General features: G+C 37.9%; 1 protein-coding gene across 1 annotated transcript in view; it reads right to left on the bottom strand.

Annotated features, from left to right (window-relative positions):
• Positions 1-4,037: 4,037 nt before the first annotated feature.
• Positions 4,038-19,390, bottom strand: part of LOC142072183 (guanine nucleotide-binding protein G(q) subunit alpha) — a 243,977-nt gene continuing 228,624 nt past the window's right edge. Inside the window, exons 6-7 of the mRNA XM_075128705.1 lie at positions 11,883-12,036; positions 4,038-9,087 (exon numbers count right to left, since the gene is read on the bottom strand). Of these exons, the coding sequence (XP_074984806.1) occupies positions 8,897-9,087; positions 11,883-12,036 (345 nt within the window). The 3' untranslated portion in view covers positions 4,038-8,896. The remainder of the gene's footprint in view (positions 9,088-11,882; positions 12,037-19,390) is intronic.

Raw genomic sequence — 19,390 nt, 5'->3', positions numbered from 1 at the left:
CATTTAACTTATTGTCAATTTAATACTTCTCTCAATTTCATCATCAATCTTTAACCAACTGGTTGCCTACTATCGAGGCTATGAAACATTTAGATAAGAGGACTATAGAAGAAAAGTAAATTTTCAGTAACATTGTGGCAAATATACTCCTCCATTGAAATTGTGCTCTCACTGGCGTTGCATATGACAATGGTTAGGCACAATTTGACCCATTGTATCTTTTGGTGACTTATATCGTAACTAAACTGTTGCTATAAGATTTTGTCTTTCTGAGATATTTGCCCACAAAATTAATTAGGGCAACCCCCTACTGAGAGGAACTTTCTGATCCTGTCTTATCCCTTGTTTTAAACCCATACCTAGTTTTTTAAGTCCTTTCACTTTTGTAACCACTGCTGGAACTGATTTGACCTCTGCAAGACAGCCCTTCCTGATAACAATAGGAAAAGAAAAAGGAGGAAATCAAGATGAAGAAAAAAGGATCAGAGAAATGCAGAAATGGCTTCACCAACCACACACATAGAGCACCACTGTAAAAATGTTTCCTCGGGGGTGCAAGGAGGCAGCTAATCAATATATTACACAAAAGAGTGGGGGAAAGGAAATTTTGGAGAAGGACACAGGAACAAACTCTTACAGTTTATGAAAAGTGCCATAGGTTCTTTAATGTGCCTAGGGAGGACAGGCAAGCCCTCAGTTTTTAAGGTCTGACCTAAAAAGCACAGGAATTCAATATCATCTACCTCAGAAGGATGAAAAGTCTGATTTGCAAGTACCAGGATTTCAGTCTGGGGTTCCAGAGTACCTAGTTTTTTCAAAGCTGACACTTTCATGGCTAAGCTATTTCCTCTGACATACCTTAGCATTTATAGGAATTTATTTAACATTCTTACCGTGTTAGTATGCTACATATAGAGAATACATGCAGGATGTTGTGTGTTGATAGAGGCTTTGTTGTATGTGTTTTGGATGGTCGTATTACTCAGAAGTGACAAGACCATGAGTGAGCTGTCCAGATCATCCCAAATGAGTGCAGATAAAACCTTTATACAGCACCATCATGCATTCTATATACGTCATATATAAAGTTTCTTAGAAATGTTTTAGCATTCTAAAAACTCTATTAGGATACTTGTTCTTTTTACTCCACCTCTAAAACCAAGTGCCTTAGCTGTCATCAGTCCAACTGATAACGTATTTCCAAAAATAGCCTAGCATACTTTTTCTGTATATATATTTGTCACCCTTTAAAATCTGATATCTCAGGCACTCGCAGGACTAGAAATAATGTCTGGATCCTATTGGGAATTTCCCCCTCCCAATAAAGTTTCCATTTTTAGCCCTGCAGGGCCACAGACAAAGTCATGACATTCTGATTATAGAAAGGCTGACAATAGCCCATCCTGGGCCTCTTAATAGATGCAATTTTTGGTGAAATTCCATATTTCTGTGGAAGACTGAGTTTTAAAATAATGGCATTTGTTTGAAGCTCCCTAAGCGTTTCGAATGTTAGACTAAGTTCGGGGGGATGGATTAGTGATCAGGTAATATGGTCATAAGTATGTGATAAACTGCACTGATGAGTGCTAAATTTATCAGATGGATATCACTTCTGCGTGTACTGTATCCAGTATAACTAAACATCTCAAATTACAGGGCTCTTCTTGCTGAACTTATCTTTATAAGGGTGATATAAATGAATATTACATTATTCTTCATACTTTCCCATCTCCTTACATTCCACTACAGAAAATAAACAAATAAATAATAATAATTAGAAAAATTAGTGGCAATTCACTGAATACTTCAGTCAGGCAGACTATTGGAATTCTAAGAATCAGATTTAAACAGCCACATATTAGAGCAAAACTGATTTCTACAAATGGCCTGGAACTCCACTTCCTCTGTGATAGAAGTGTGAGTTATTGGTCACTGTTTAAGTATTAACCAGAGAAGTTGAAAAGCAAAATGTCACTCTGTTATGCTTGTCATCCCATAGACAATCAAAAAGATTATGAGAAACATAACAAGGAGTCATAAGGGTGGCATCTTAAAGACTAAAAGATTTACTTGGGTATAAGCTTTCGTGAGTAAAAAACCCCACTTCTTCAGATGCATGGAGTGAAAATTACAGATAGGGGCATAAATATTATTGGCACATGAAGAGAAGGGAGTTACTTTACAAGTGGAGAACCAGTGCTGACAAGGCCAATTCAGTTAGGGTTAGGGTGACCAGATACCAAGTGTGAAAAACTAGGACAGGGGATGGGGGGGTGGGGGGTAATAGGTGGCTATATAAGAGAAAGCCCCAAATATAAATAAAAAGTCCCTATAAAATCGGGACACCTGGTCACCCTAGTCAGGGTGGATGTGGTCCACTCCCAATAACTGATGAGGAGGTGTCAATACCAAGAGAGGGAAAATTGCTTTTGTAGTGAGCCAGCCACTCCCAATCCCTATTCAAGCCCAAATTAATGGTGTAACGTTTACAAATGAATTGTAGCTCTGCAGTTTCTGTTTGAAGTCTATTTTTGAAATTTTTTTGTTGAAGTATGGCTACTTTTAAATCTGTTATAGAATGTCCAGGGACATTGAAGTGTTCTCCTACTGGCTTTTGTATGTTACTGTTCCTGATGTCTGATTTGTATCCATTTATTCTTTTACATAGAGACTGTCTGGTTTGGCCAATGTACATGGCAGAGGGGCATTGCTGGCACATGATGGCATATATCAAGTTAGTAGATGTGCAGGTGAATAAGCCCCTAATGGTGTGGCTGATATGGCTGGGTCCTCTGATGGTGTCGCTAGAGTAGATATGGGGACAGAGTAGGCAATGGGATTTGTTACAGGGTTTGGCTCCTGGGTTCGTGTTTCTGTGGTGTGGTGTGTAGTTGCTGGTGAGTATTTGCTTCAGGTTGGGGGGCTGTCTGTAAGCGAGGACTGGTCTGCCTCCCAAAGTCTGTGAGAGTGAGGGATCATTATCCAGGATAGGCTGTAGATAGTTGATGGTGTGCTGGAGAGGTTTTAGCTGGGGGCTGTATGTGATGGCCCGTGGCGTTCTGTTATTTTCCTTGTTGGGCCTGTCCTGTAGTAGGTGACTTCTGGGTACCCGTCTCACTCTGTCAATCTGTTTCCTCACTTCCCCAGGTGGATATTGTAGTTTAAGAATGCTTGATAAAGATCTTGTAGGTGTCTGTCTCTGTCTGAGGGATTGGAGCAAATGTGGTTGTATACTACGGCTTGGCTGTAGACAACGGAACATGTGATGTGTTCTGGATGGAAGCTGGAGGCATGTAGGTAAGTATAGGGGTCAGTAGGTGACACACCTCCTCATCAATTATTGGGAGTGGACCACACCCACCCTGACTGAAATGGCCTTGTCAACACTGGTTCTCCACTTGTAAGGTAACTCCCTTCTTTTCATGTGCCAGTATATTTATGCCTCTATCTGTAATTTTCACTCCATGCATCTGAAGAATTGGGTTTTTTTACCCACGAAAGCTTATGCCCAAATAAATCTGTTAGTCTTTAAGTTGCCACTGGACTCCTCGTTGTTTTTGTGGATACAGACTAACAGGCTACAGCTCTGATATGAGAAACATGTCTGCTATTGCTGTACCACTGAAATTCAGCCAACCCATTTTAAAAGAATTCATACTGAAGCCTAGCAGATTTTGTTAATGTTCTAATAGGATGTTGGTTAAATATCTTATTTCTTTCCCTTACTGCCTCTTAAGTTTTTGTTTTACATAAGCCAACCAATCTTTAGTAATATCATCAAGTGATTTTCTCCACTGCAGAGAGACTAGCCTTAAAGGGTTTGAAATTTCTGCTTGTAATAGAGATATGCAAGAAGTTTCATGTTTAGAGATTACTGTATCTAATGAGGATAAAATATGTACAGTCTAAAAAAGTAATCACTGGAATAAAAAGATTTATTCCAATGTTCATTATCATAAAAAGCATTCCAGGAGAACAATAAGCGGAGTACTTCAAGAGAAGCAAACTTCAAGGAATGAAGATACTTTAGTACAAAATTATGGCCAAAAATACTGTATTTTTAACCAGCAAGATCATTTGGGGGAAGTATTTATACAACATTAGTTTTTGTCAAAAACTAGTTCCCATCCCCAAACAACAGACAATACATGCATTTGAATGACATTTTAAGAACAGCAAGTATGATTTTTTAAATACTGTAAGTTAAAAATGTATCTGACAAAACCCCCTAAATATTCAGGTCAAATAAAGACTACCTCCAGGTTGGTATGTGAAGAATCCAGCAACAGCTTGTAGATCCTTTGAAAAAAAAATTCCTTACAATCAGATGTGTCTGGCTGATTTTATCTAATGTTTTCCCCACCATCACATTAATATTCAATTGAAAAAACTTTTTTTAGAGCTAAAGTTATGTGAGAGTTATAGTATTCCCTCTAACCAGCAAAGCAATGACTCAGTGGGATTTTACTTACACTTAAACTATATTTCTTTTTTGTTTGATGTAACTCAAAATCATATGCTTGAACAAATGCTGTGTGAAGCGTGAGGAGAAAAAACCTGCAGTTTTGAACATATGGTTTTGAGGACCTGGTAGGCAAGATCATTACTGAATTGACCATAGGACATGGATAAAGGACATAAATTATTAGTGCATACTAAACTGTAAAATGTATGGATTATGCCCAAAACGAGAATTGTATTTACAAAAAAAGCAGATGTCTAAATGTCCAAAATACAGCAGTTAACCTCATGCAATGAAGCCACTTTAATTTTCTAGTCAGATGGTGACAACATGATGAAATCCCGAAGACACATGTGGACTATATAGTTGGGTTTTAAACTAGAGGAAGGTCTTTGGTAGGCCATGTTAACATATTGTGCACACATCATTAGTTAAACAAATTAATGTAGTAGTTAGTATGCAGTGTAACCCTTATACAGAGTTTCAAGAACAGCAGCACATATAATAAATTATTTGGGTACATTTTATTTTTTTCAAGTGGGTTAACATGTTTTTGTGTTTTCCTATTATTTCAATCTTTTGTGAGGAATGCAAAACAAGGGAAGGATCATGAGAGTGAGTAATTTGAAGGTCATTTGCATCTTACAACCAAAAGCGGGGAGTCTAGCGGTATCTTAATATGCAGCCCTTTTCCCCCCCATTTAAAGTTTTTGCAAATCATGCAGTCAATTCTGACTGATATCCAGCATAAAAAGTCTCTTCTCAACTTTCAAACTTAAAAAAATTATGGTTCACAATCATGTGGCAGTATGATTAAAAAATTACAGTTCATACACCTTGACAATCAAAATAGTCTTAATTATAAAAAGTAAAACTGCCCTTCTAGCTGTATTATCCTCTATCCCTCACGATAGTGCCAGTTAATTTGTGAAAAAGGCAAGTTTAAGGTTTTTGTAAAATACATATTACAGCTTTCTTGTGCTAGTGAACATCTAGTATACATAGGTTCCCAAGAGGTTTTCTTTCCCTCCTCCCCCATTTATGACATTCAACAAAATCACATTGTTTTGGCAAAGTTGAAAGGGTTTTTGTTTTGTTTTGTTTTGTTTTTTTGCCCTCAGCTTCATGTTAGAGGCACAAACTTCTGCTCTATAAGGCATAGTAGAAACCATCAATTGACAAAGAAAACCAAACCCAAAATCAGCAAAGGAATATATTGCAAGTGGGAACAGCTGTGTCATTTAAAAAGGAAAATATGTTTTTGTAAACTGGCATACTGCAATGCTGTGTTAGGTGATTCATGAAAAGCTTGCCTTGGCATTTTGAAGATTTTTTTTCCCCTCCCCAGAACATGCTCAAATGATTTAAACATTTGCCACAGGTTCAACTTACCTAAAACATACCAGAAGTATCCCAGTGGCACACACTCTTGAAAAATTTTGCAATCACAGTATAACTACAAAGCATGAGTAAACTTTTGGTTTTTGTTTTTATACAAAACTTAAAACCAACTCTCCCCTCCCACTCCACCCCAAGCCCCTGCCAAAAAATCCCATAAAACAAAAAAACTCCTTTAGGCTCCATTGGCCTCTATTTGCCACAATTCCATTGATATCACCATATCTGGGATGGTCAATCTATTCCCATCTTAAAAGAAGGGATATTATCATGTACCCCAGAGTCAACAGTGGAAAATCAGGAGCAATTTTATAATGCCATATATAACAAGACTAACTGTTCTGATCGTCCATTTAGAACATCAGTGTCACTTTTTATCTTCTATATCTACCTGCTGTAGCTTTATTAAATAAAAAAGCTTGACTCAATGGACGCTGATGATTTTTTTTTTGTTTTGTTACATTTAAGGTTTTCATAACCTTTCAAATACTATTCCATTGGACTTCTGTATTATATTCTGTCATATGGTGTTTTTAGGGAAGTGGCGATGTATAACTGTTAGTACATTTGTACAACAGGCTACAATCGTTTCTAAATTCACTTTTCTAATAAAAGTCATCAGAGAGGTAAGACTAATCTGCTGTGCATTTTCCAAAAAAAATATATTAAAGAGCTCACATTCCAATCCCAGATCGTATGGCAAAAGTTCTTCTAACAAAGGTGGTTTCTACATCTGTATAAAGCCCTGTCAAAAATCAAGCATTATTTTGAGAGTGAGTGACCTTTGGGTGTTGTTTTCAATTTACCTCTAATCAGGAATGTACAAATGATTTTATACAGCATGATGCTAGTACCGCTCTGTACTATAGTAAAGTATTTTGTTTTGTAAATAAAAAAAATCCCTAGTCAGAAATAAACTGACAAAATTTACATTCTTCTCTCTTAAAAAAGTAAATAAAATAACATTATTTAAAATGTGAATTAGCTATAAGACATACAATACAATTACATAGATACATATCAATACAGCACATTCAATCTGCCAAAAAATTAATGATTACAAAGCCAATATGGATGCTGCCATATATATATATAGATAGATATATATCATCTATATATATATATCTGTATGTACAATGATTATAGCATTCATAATTGCACTATACCTACAACCAGTTTTAAATTACACGGTGTCTCATGAGGGAGAAAAATTACAATTTTTGTTATTATTGTTGTTTTGCATTGGGGGGGCGGGTTAAAGATGAACCACATCTCGTTAATATTTATTGTTAACTTTGGTACTCAACTTGTAAGCCATTCTTTTTCCCCCTCCCCTTTGTTGCTCTGAAGGAGCAATTTCTACATAAGTGCACTCTAGTGCTGCATGGTATTGCGGATAATCAGTCCAATTACATGTCAGACCTCTGAGTTCTCTGCAGCTTGCTAGCAGTCTTGTGACTTGTTAAAAAAAGGTTTTTCAACCCAACCTGCAGAAGAGAACCTCATAAATGTGTGTGCTGTCTTTGTTGTTTAAAAAAATTGCACATTTGGAGTTCAAAAGTAAGATCTTTGCTGTTTCATTTACATGAATAAATCTTTCTATGGAACACTGAGAGAGGCTACTTTGTATTAAGCCTATTAGATATCTGTCAATCAATTAACAAGCAACTGTATCAAGACGGGGTCCTGAATATGATTACTCATCAGTAATTTCATGTTTCACAACTAAAGGTGCCTTGATATTTCTGCAGAAAATGTTCCCTGTACTCTCATACTATCTTTGACATAAGGACAGAGTAAAATTGTCTTTAAATTAGTGTAGACAATACGCATGTGCATGATGCATCCAGCAGCATTTTCATTCATGCTGCTGTTTTTGGCATTGAAAATGGAACATTTTCTATAAAAAAAAAAAAAAAAATGGAACATATGAGCTAAAACTTTAATTCTTTATCATTTGGCAATTGTCTCAATCAGGCCATTTCCCAATCAATCAATTTGGCATTTCAATTAGTATCTTACGTTTCAAAGCTATTGGTTTTATAAAAAGCCACGTTTGGCAACATGAATTTTTTTTTATACAATAAAAATAATGTTTAAATTGTGGTCAAAAATATTTTAAAAGCGCTTACTAAAAAACCAAACCAAACCAAACCAAAAAATAAAACAAACAAAACCAACCTGAAAAAACACTGTTTCAGGCTGCAGCCGCTGGGGAAAATGTAGTGTCTATGGCATTTTTATTTGGCATCTATGATTTGAAAGAAAGAAAGAAAGAAAGACACATGGCAATTAAAAAGAAATTCTATCATATTCCACGTTACCATTTTGCCTTAGTCATTTCATTACTGTCTTCTATGCATCGTTCTGATTTGCCACGTTGTAGCTAAAGTTAAAATCCATGTTATTACAACTGCTGTTTTTGATCCCAGTATCATAGCCCACAGTGTGAAGACAGTTTGCAAAATATCCATGTCAAGAATTTTAAAATCACAGTATCAATACTTTTGATCTTTCAGAAAAAGTACATACTGTAAAATTAGAATGATTGATGGCTTAAATTATTATGATAGTATTTTCCTGATCAGATCACTGTAGAGAAAAAAGTTTACCAAGGAATGCAACTGGGAAAAAAGGCCGTTGTACCTTTGAAAACAATAATAAAATGTAGCGGAGGAAAGCGGATAGAGTGAGAAAGAAAGAGTCGGGGAAAGGGGAAACCAGCATGATTTTCCCTCAATAGCAAAAAACCCCCTATCCTTTGTGAGTGCATGACTGAGAATTTAAAACACACTGAGTCACAAGGTTTTGCCTAAAAAAATGAGGAAACATGCTGTGAATGTATTTCAGCATCTTTTGTTTTTCCTCAATATAGTTTAAATAAAATCATAATATTTACTACAAACTCTGTGAACATTCACAGAGTCCAGGCCGGCAATAAATTAGTATTATGCAAGTCGTTTTCACAGATAATACAGTCCCTCTTGTATATCTTCAATTGCCCGAAGGGAATTTTGGGAGGCCTACTAGGCACAGTTAGACCAGGTTGTACTCCTTCAGGTTTAACTGTAGGATAGTGTCCTTGACAGCAGCAAAGACGAAGCGGATATTCTCTGTGTCTGTAGCGCACGTGAAGTGAGAGTAGATAATTTTGTCACTGTCTGGATTCAGGTCTACGAACATCTTCAAAATGAACTCTCGTGCCGCCTGTGCATCTCGCTGGGGTCCTGTTAGGTTAGAAAAGAAAGTTAGTTTTGCAAAAGCTAATCAAATGCATGAGCTTCTTCTTTGTCAGAGAGAATCCTACTATGTCTAGCAGCAGGTGGAAGAAAGTTGTAGTCTGTGATATCTGGTAAGAGAAATAGGGAAAGATTATTTTATAAATCAACTCACACCATGCCTTTGCTCTTTTCTTCTCAGTAGGACCTTTTAAAATAAAATTGAGGGAAATTTCAGAGATAAAATTATGCTCATGAGGGCATAAGTATTTTCCTGCCAATTATTCCACTTCCCCACCAAGATACCCTATTAAATGGGAGAATGAAATGGACAATCTGTAACAACAGAGGATGGGCAAAACAGAAACCAATCCTTTTATCATTAATCTTTCAGTAATTTCAAAGGGTTAACCAGTATTTGGGGTATTGTAATTCAATGTTCATGTTTAAACAAAAAACTAATCTTGTACTGTAACATTTACTACTTTTACAGCTATGTCTGAGGATTTTAATACATAGTTTAAGTGATTACATTCTAAACTAAGATGACACTGTCTCAGATAGAACTTCATTAATTTTAATGTTAGCTGATAATGAAATACAGTTGCTTTGTAGTTGATGCACTTCTGTTACAAAGTTGTTACATTACAAAACTTAATGATCTAACTAATCAATTGTTATTTAATTTACACACAATAATTATCCTATTAAATCAAAATTAAGGCTGCAATTCTCAGAAGGGCATGCAGTCTATGTAACCAGGCTGCACGTTCAGCTATATGCACGTGAGGCAAATGGACCAAACACTCACTCCCAACTTGGGAGTAGCCAATGTGCATCCATTGCACAGCCAGTATTTCAGGGAATCAGCAGGAGTAGTGACCACATGCTGCTGCTTTCCCAGACCAGCATTTGTGAGTGTGCTCCAAAGCGTAGGTGCCCCAGAGTGCCTCAAAACAAAGGTCCCCAGATCTGTTTTTACAATGGGCAAAGCAACATATTCTTCACTAGATTTGTCTTTAGCTATGGCTGAACCATTTGGGCTGAAATTTTCCAGAAAAATTCAGCCTGGGGCAGACATCTACCATGGAAAATTTCAACCCAAATAGTTAAAAGTTTGTCAAAGTTATAAACAACTGAAAACAGGATCTTATAACAGGAAGTGTTGGGACATCTTAGTAAGTGGGGCTGACCTAGGCTTGAAAGGATACTAAAAATAATTACTATTCAACTGTCAGCTTTCAAATAGATGGAGGATTATCAAACTAAAATTATGCTGAATTGTAAATAATAACTATGGTCTGATCCTTATCCTTGTTCTAGGTGAGTGGACCCCTGCAACTGCACAGAACAATTTGCAGGACCATGAGCTAGGTCTCTCAAATCATAAACTAGTGTTTTCCTAATCTCAGTCTTGAAAATTAGAGATACTATCTTTTTGAAGCCTCAGCAAACTTGTAGCCTAATCTGCTGTTCACTCTCTGGTAGGGACAATGGAGCCTTTAGGTTAAGTACGCAGCCCTTCAGTCCACTCACCAGATGAACCTGGGACTTTTCTTCCACTCCAAGCAAAGCCTCCACTCAGATATTAAACACATTAAACCTGATATTAGTAACATCAAATTAGAATGAAGGAAACTCCACTATAAAAATGGAGTGGTGGAAGGGTGGGAGGAGTCAGATAGATCTCTTTGAAGCACTGAAAGGACTTATGACATGTTCCCTTCAGATATCCAGTTCTTTAAAAAATGTTCTTTTGCACAGTAAAGCCAAATTAAATGTAAATATGCAAGATTATGTATATATTTGGCAAAAAATTCATTGTGTTCAAAACCAGCAGCAAATTCCTAGAAAAATTTTAATTCCATCTTAAATTCCTAGAAAAAAAGATCTTCTTTTAATTAGATCAGCAAGCACACAGTTATAGGCTAGGTTGAAATTAGGTCCACTGATCATATGAGACTATTTCCTCAAAAATCTAACTAAGCATTCTGAAGACATAAAACCCTCATAAATCATAAATCTAAAATCACAACAGCAAATCTCAAATAATTTAGTATCACACAGATACTGTTGCACTCCCCACAAACAATGGAGGTATAGAGTAAAATCCTGGCCTCAGTGAAGTCAATGGCAAAATTCCTATTGATTTTAATGGCATCAGGATTTCACCCATAGACTTTATACATTTTAGGGAAACCTTATTTAATATGATAGGTGGTTTGTGATTACTGCCAGCGAAGCTGGTGAAAATCTACTTGATGTTCCATCTGTTTTCCTATAGCCATTATAAAAAATGCTACAAGGTTGTGGACTATTTGAAATGATTAGAAGTTCTCGAAGTTGCCGTTTTCATTTGTATTTTTTCTTTTTCTCATGTTTTTAAATCTAGTACATTACAACCCCACCTTCCCAACCATCAGTTAATCATCTGACACCATAAGTACATATTCTATTAACTCTGCAAAAAACTGTTGATTATTATTGCATTACGACCTTCTATGTACCATATAAACTAAATACATTTCTAAGCAATAAGTACTGGAAAGATCTGTCTGTCTGCAATTTAGACAATGCTGTTTACCACATATCACCATTGTAGCATAAATGCAATGAGCATCTCAAGATTTTTTTTTTTTTTAAGGTCAGGCTTGACAAAGCCCTGGCTGGGATGAGTTAGTCGGGGATCAGTCCTGCTTTGAGCAGGGGGTTGGACTAGATGACCTCCTGAGGTCCCTTCCAACCCTGATATTCTATGATTCTATGATCTGGAGCATGAATTCTGGTGTTGCAATATTACTTACCATCATACTCTGGGAAATAGTCAACTAGATGGGAGTACATAATTTTCTCCTCTAGAAGATCTTTTTTATTTAAGAACAGAATGACCGAAGAGTTCTGGAACCATGGATATGTGATAATTGTCCTAAACAGTGCTTTGCTTTCCTCCATTCGGTTCTGGAAGAAAATAAGAAAAAGAGAAAGGAAATGATGCGGTCACAAAATATATTAGCTGTGTTTATTTTGCAAACTCAACCATTCCATCATATGAGTTTACTTGTTGCTCCCTAGGGTTTTATAGCTTCAACTCACAATTTCTGTATAAACAGTTTGTTAAATCTGTAGGATGTTTCAGTTATGCAAGTTGAGGCTAATGTACAATAAGTATGATTTTTTTTGAACGGGCCATGAATGTTAAAGATGTAATAGGAACTGACAAAGTCTGGCTATTTATGTGTACAGCTGTACACAAACCCACATTACTGGAAAGTGTGTGGAGAGAAAGCCAAATGTACAAAAACAAAGCCTAAGAGCCGAGTTAAGGAGAGAGCATTCTCCTTTGTTTTCAATTTCCTAGTTTTTGTTGGTACAGTGTTTCAACCTTAACTGCTTAACCACTACGGAAATATAATCTGGATTTGTATTATTGTTTTCATAGTCCTGAAATCTATAATTATGTCTGAAAGAACTTCTCTATATTGCAAAAGTTTATTGTGCTTTAATTCAATTGAGAAGAATTTTATCTCACATGATGCTGACTTTACTGAGTGGCCGTACAAACTGGGTTCAACATTGTTTCAGCTAACTGTGGTAAAACTCTTCTTCCTCCTCTCCTGTGAACAGTTCTACAGCATAACTCTTGTTGCCCATAGACTTGCACAGTAGTAGCAACAGCATGATGAAAATGAAAGAGGATTGGTACAGTCTAGCTATTGCCTGCAGGGTTCTAAAGAGCAGCAATGAAAAAATCAGGAGCCCTGCTAATTTTACCACTGCTTGGCTATAAGCCCCAGCATAGGCAATGAAGCCACATGTATGGAGACAAAGATAATGCTTTATAGTTGGGTTTTATTTACTTGTGTGCTTTTGTAAATTTTACATTCAGTTCCTTGGAACATTTTTGTTAAAAAAAAAAAATCAACTCTGCAGAAATTGATAGGTTAGTCCTCCCATACCAGGGTAAATTTCCCATTGGTGAATAAACAACTGGAATTTTCAAAGCTCTGCAATAATTAATTAAATCTCATAACATATTTTTAAGACAGTAAATATGGGAAAACTAAAGCACAGAAGGTGGGATCCACACAGGTACTTAGACACTTACATCCCATTTTTAGGCACCATTATATTCTACAAAACTCGCGCTCAGCTGCTGTCTAACCCTGTAGGCACCTAAACTCACTTAACACTTTTATTTTTGCAGTAAAAGTTCCCTAGGCGCCTATGTTCCTCCCTTTGGGCATGCACAATGCCGCCTCCCTCTAGGCACCTGGGCACCTATCTCCCACCTAAACCCCAGAGTGATCCACACACCTGGGGAAGATAGGTGTTCGGCTGCTCAAGTCATATGTGGGGCCTGAACTGGTAGGCATTATCAGAGGCTGCCTAACTCCACACAAAGCAGCTAGAGGGGTGCGGGACGAGGTGGCCACTCCTATAACCTTTAGTCCACTGTGTAGGGCACTCAACTCCCACTGGATTCAGTGGAACCAGGATTTCACACAGAAAGTTCAAGTGACTCACTCAAGGTCACTATATCAAGACATTGGCATAGTTGGGCACAGAATCTAAATCATTAGACTATCAAGTCTGTGCTTGAAACACTAGACCATGCTTCTTCAACATTTTGTATAGACCAGAGGTTCTCAAATTGTGATCCATGGACCACCAGTGGTTCATGAGCTATGTTCCCTCTAATTTTTGACAGGCCATGTGCACAAAAAATTTCTTCTGTGCAAATTTTTGAAGCAGAGTTCAAATTTGTGTGCCATGAGGCAAATGTACCCAAGCAAGTAAAATGCTTATAAATTTAAAAAGTTTTAATTTGCAATTTGTGATAATAATAGTTTTACACCATGTTATTTTACAAATGTCATTTTTAAATACTTAGAAAAAGGAAATTTAACCATTCTTCATGAAGCAGAAGTTAGTTTTAAGCATTATGCTTTGTCATCTTTTTTATAGACAATCATGAGCATATATCAAGCACATATTAATCATGATCATTATCAGTCCATAGGCTTCTGCCTGTTGGTTTCCACTTTCACGTTTCATTCTATACACATGCCCGAAAAGATTTTGATAAACATATAATAAAGACAATTTAATACGTATGCCATTATGTCAATTTATATGGATTTTCGGATAGAGACATCATAAGTAAAAAAAAGAAAAACAAAAGTTTGTGTTTTAAATTTAAAATGTTCCTAAAATATCAATAAATGATTATCAGCCAAGAATAATATATGTAATTACAAATACATTTTAATTTCCTTCTTGATCGAAATGTCAAAGACTGCTAAACTAACCTTACTGTTTTTCCCTATGATATTTTTCATTTGCTCATTCAATATAAACTCTGTCCAGATCTATCAGTCCTCCATCCAGCTGATAACTCTTAATACACATCAGCATGTCCAAATGATCTACTGGTAAACGATTCCATAGTTGGTTTTTTAGAGTGTTCATTAAGCTAAAACCATGCTCACAGTCTGCACTTGATGCTAGGAATGTTCCTCCAATATCCATCAACTTTGCAAGATCCTGAAACTGTTCGTTCTGGTGAGCAAATGTCACCATACCCGGGAAACTTAAAACCAATTGTCTTTTGATTCTTTTGGCTACTGCAAACTTGAAGTCATTGTACTGACTAACTATAACAATCTCTTCAGCAAGAAAGTCTTTGTATTTTGAACATAGGGATTTGACCTGATGAATTCCAAAATTGAAGTCACACTTAACTATTGCTGTACAATCAAAAGCGGACCATTCCTGGACTTCATCCTCTGGAAAACTGTCTGCCAAATGTGCACACAAGATGTTTATGAAAGTTATTATGGAACTGGTATCAATTTAATTATTTTCTTGAGAGCTCATATCTAAGAGAGCCTTAACTTTGTCACTCCATAAGACTGAATCTCCACGGTACTGTCTTCTCATCTTGTTTAGTTTACCTCGGGCAAGGTGAAATGCTTCAAGAGGTGTAAGGCCCTGTTTCTGCAGCAGCGTGGATAGTGAAGCGAGCTCCGACAAAACATCATTCAAAACTTCTAATGTTATTCGGTATTCCATGGTATTCAGCTTTTTGTGGTAGTATTTAGAAACTGAAACAATATCTTTGTCGTGATCAAAGTATTCCAGAAGAGGATTATAGTTGTGAATAATTGCTTGAAGTGCAAAGTACCTACATAACTAGCACACTTCATTGAGTGGCCTGAAAGCTATTGACTCACATTCAGAAGCATCCACTATTTCCTGAAATTTGCATTTTTTCTTGGATGACTGACAGAACACCGTGTAGACAGTTCTCTTTAAGGTTTCGATGTCTCTTATCAGCTTGACCTCTTTCCATGCATCAGAAATCCCCAAGTGCAATGCAATGTTGCTGGACTAAGTGTGGAATATCACGTTTCAGCTGAGCTGCCACGCCATTGAGTTTGCCCAACATCACGGAGGCACCATCAGATGTGAACATCACCAGTTTCATTAGATCAAGTTGGTGTTTTTTATAAAACTCTTTGATTGCAGACAGTACTGAAACAGCATCACATTCTTCCAATCATAATAGTCCACCAAATGAAGTTTTATAGTCTGCAGAATTTATGGATCTATATTTAAAGTAAAGTATCAAATATCTGTTAATGGATATATCAGTGCTTTCATCAACAGCTAGAGTATGAAACATTGCCGATGCTATTTCATGCATGAGGTCATCTTGGACTATGCAGTTGATAATTTCAAGAAATTCAAAAGAAAAATTTTTACTTCTCCAGCTTGCTGGTATGTGCACACACTTTTCCATAGGGTCATTAACATCCTGAACAGAAAGCACTGAGCTGTTCATTTTAATAGCCAACAACACACTGTCAATAAGTACCTTGATTTCTTCTGGGTTTGAGCGCTTGCGTTCAAGATTAACGTGCCTCCTCTGCTTTTCAGCTGGACTTTCAAGAATCATGCTAAGCAATCCACTCCGTAAGGAAGGGTTTTTGTTTCTAAGTCTTGTTACACCATCTATATGAGACTTACTTGACAGATGACGCTTTAAGAAATACAACTTCCATACATCGTTCCACATTCTTCCTGTTGAAAATTCTCCCGAAGCTCTGGCATCTCGACAATATACACAAACCACTCCGTTGTCCTCATCATATGTGAATATTTCACAAAGTTTAACAAGCATTACACTATGACAGGTTTCAGAGGAACAGCCGTGTTAGTCTGTATTCGCAAAAAGAAAAGGAGTACTTGTGGCACCTTAGAGACTAACCAATTTATTTGAGCATGAGCTTTCGTGAGCTACAGCTCACTTCATCAGATGAAGTGAGCTGTAGCTCACGAAAGCTCATGCTCAAATAAATTGGTTAGTCTCTAAGGTGCCACAAGCATTACACTATGTGACTTTGGCGTAACCATCTCTATAGTCTCATCCAGCCATCCAGATTTAAATGAAGTCGCTGTTCTTTTACGCTTTAGACCTCTAGACAGTGATATTTTGGGATTGATTTTTTACCAAATTGGTTTATTTAAAATTAATACTTTTATTATATGGCTATATTTCAATGCGCTTAACAGCGTGACTCGACAAAAGGGCAAACAGGAGATCATTTAGATCAGGATACTGGAAGTTTGTGCATAGCTCCGATCACGTCCATGCATCTGAGGCAAAAAAACGCAGGGAAAATGGTAAAACATCACGAGTAAATGTATGAAGTCCAATGCCTTTGAAAGATTTCAATCACGAAAACAACACTTATTCATTTCTGGGAAATCTTTGCAGTTCCTTAGCAACTACGGCCAGGCATTTTGACTTATTCGCATGTACTTGAGTTTGTCCACAGTCAAATGAACAGACTACAAGGAGATGTGTGGGTCCCGACTGTCCCGACGTGATCAATGTTCCGCGTTTGAAATGCTGGCGGGGAGGGGTCCGATTTATTGCCCTCCTTTCCCTTTCCCCGCTTTGCCAGCTAGTAGAATCTGGCTGTGTTGACGGATGGCGGGCGAACAATGTCAAAAGTCGCCCGTAAATGATATATCGGCCTGGCTCCGGTGTAGAATTTCATTTTTTGTGTGCGTGGTGTTCCGCCGTGTGCGCAGGGTTTAGGATCTGTGTGCGCGTGCACACGCGCACAGCTTAGAGGGAACAGTGTCCATGAGCTCCATTCAGGTGGTCTGTGGATAGTTCCCTCTAAGGTGCATACCTGGGCAGCCGCACACAAGAGAATGATGGGCCACCCACCGAATTAGTGGAGCCGCGCAGGCGTGACTCCACTGATTAGGTGCCTGGACCCTGGAGAAGATGCACATGTAAGGTGAGGTGGTGGCCTTGGGGTGAATAGGGGGTAGGTGGGAGGGGGCAGTGGGGTGAGAAGAGAGGGTGGGGGGAATTTGGGATGTGCAGGGATGCAGCGGCCAGAGAAAGAGGCGACTTTCCCCAGCTCTAGGGCTGCAGCTGCCAGGAGAGACACCCCTCCTTCCCAGCCCCAGCTCAGGGGCTGCCGTGGCGGGGGAGAGAGGGCACATCCATTGCATTAGAAAGGTAAGACTACTGATATTAAAATATGAGTTATGTGCTTTTATTTGTAGAACAAAACAACATTAATTATTAATTTTTTTATATAGCGCTTTTATCCAAAGCACTTTATAATAGTTAGCTAACGGTACAAACAACATTTGGAAAGACCATTAAGTGGTCCGCCGAGACCCTCAGCAATTTTCAAGATGTCCACGAAAAACAAGGTTTGAGAACCACAAGTATAGACTTTTTGCCACAAACCTATGCCCAAATCCATTTATAACTCACAACAGTAATTAAATTTAAATAGTTTTTATTTCCAGTTTGGCCTTCATAATTATAGAGCTGTATTATAACTTCATCTGACATCAGCAAACCATTTCTACATTTCTGAATCCCTACTTCTGATAACGTAAAGTTTGATTCCACTCCCCAAATCCCTAACTGAATTTGGCATTTACAGATACAGTGTGAGTGTAGATCTTCGTTTGTGGGCTAACAGCATCTTTTCCTTCCACAGCAAATTAAAGAGCTATTGAAAACACTTTAAACCTTAAGAATAATTAGCAAATTGCACAGGAAACATAGGGGCTTGAATTACTAATGCAAGCTTGAATTATATGCCCTTTGCAGAACTCTTAATGGGAGTTGCAACATTCTCATCCGGCTAGCTGACTTTAATGCAGAAGTCTCTCTCTCTGATTTTCACAACACAGTGTTACACAGACGAAACATGTCAGTTTGCAGTGGCAGATTAGCCACTGGGCCAGTGAGGCCTGTGCCCAGGAGCCATGGCCAATTGGGGTGCTCCTGCATCCCAACCTGCTCTGCCTGCTTCATCTGTGCTCCTGCTGGGGAGTGAGTCGGGGTGCGGGGGGTTGCCCTGCTCCACCTGCCCAGCGCTCCTGCTGGGGAGTGGGGGCTTCCCCTGCTCGTCAGCAGAAGCGCTGGGTGGCAAGAGTGGGGCAAGGCCTCGCGCCCTACTCCCACTTCCCAGCAGGAGCACCGGGGGTGGGAGTGGAGACAGGGCAAGCCCCTGAGCCCCGATCCCATTTCCCCAGAAGGCGTGCCAGGGGGACTGCAGGCAGAAGGGTTGGGGAAGGGGCCCCCATTTGCTCTGGCCCAGGGCCTCATAAAAACTTAATTTGCCTCTGCCAGATTGCATAATCTTCTGATTCTTGTTCCAAGAAAACTCCAGAAATCTATGCTCAGCAAAGATGGTTATTAGACAGTTAACATGTTTTAAATTTTCTTTTTCAAAACGATGCTAAACAAGATGAAGTAGAAAAGGCACACAGACTAAGTCAACATTCATACTTAAAATACATCTTTTTCCAAAATTCATCTAACTTATTAACCCTACATATGCTAGTCTACATTACTACAAATAGTGAAATTTCCTATAGGACACATACAATAAAGAAGCAACATCTCATTAATAAAAAGTATATACCATTCATTATAACATACAATTATAAATTCCTTGAGTGTGAAAGGTGCCATGTATATATATAGTCACCTTTTTTTGTTCTTATAGGCTTTTCAGTTACTGAAAAATTTGCAGCTTTGTATTTTACAGTCACACACTATAAAGGTATGAAATATTGATGCCATGCTTAGAACTCTGAGGGACACATTCTGCCTTCAATTACACCACTGGAGTCAATGAGCTTGCACAGGCATAACTGAGGGTAAATTTCGCCTTAAGTTTGTAAAATGAGTTTCAGATACTACACTATAAAAAATTGCCTACAAAAAATTCACTAATTTATCAGAAAAACAGTGAGCTAGAAA

The sequence above is a fragment of the Caretta caretta genome, chromosome 5 (genome assembly GCF_965140235.1).
Source record: "Caretta caretta isolate rCarCar2 chromosome 5, rCarCar1.hap1, whole genome shotgun sequence".
Lineage (NCBI taxonomy): Eukaryota > Metazoa > Chordata > Testudines > Cheloniidae > Caretta > Caretta caretta.
This window is presented reverse-complemented; position numbering and strand designations above follow the sequence as displayed.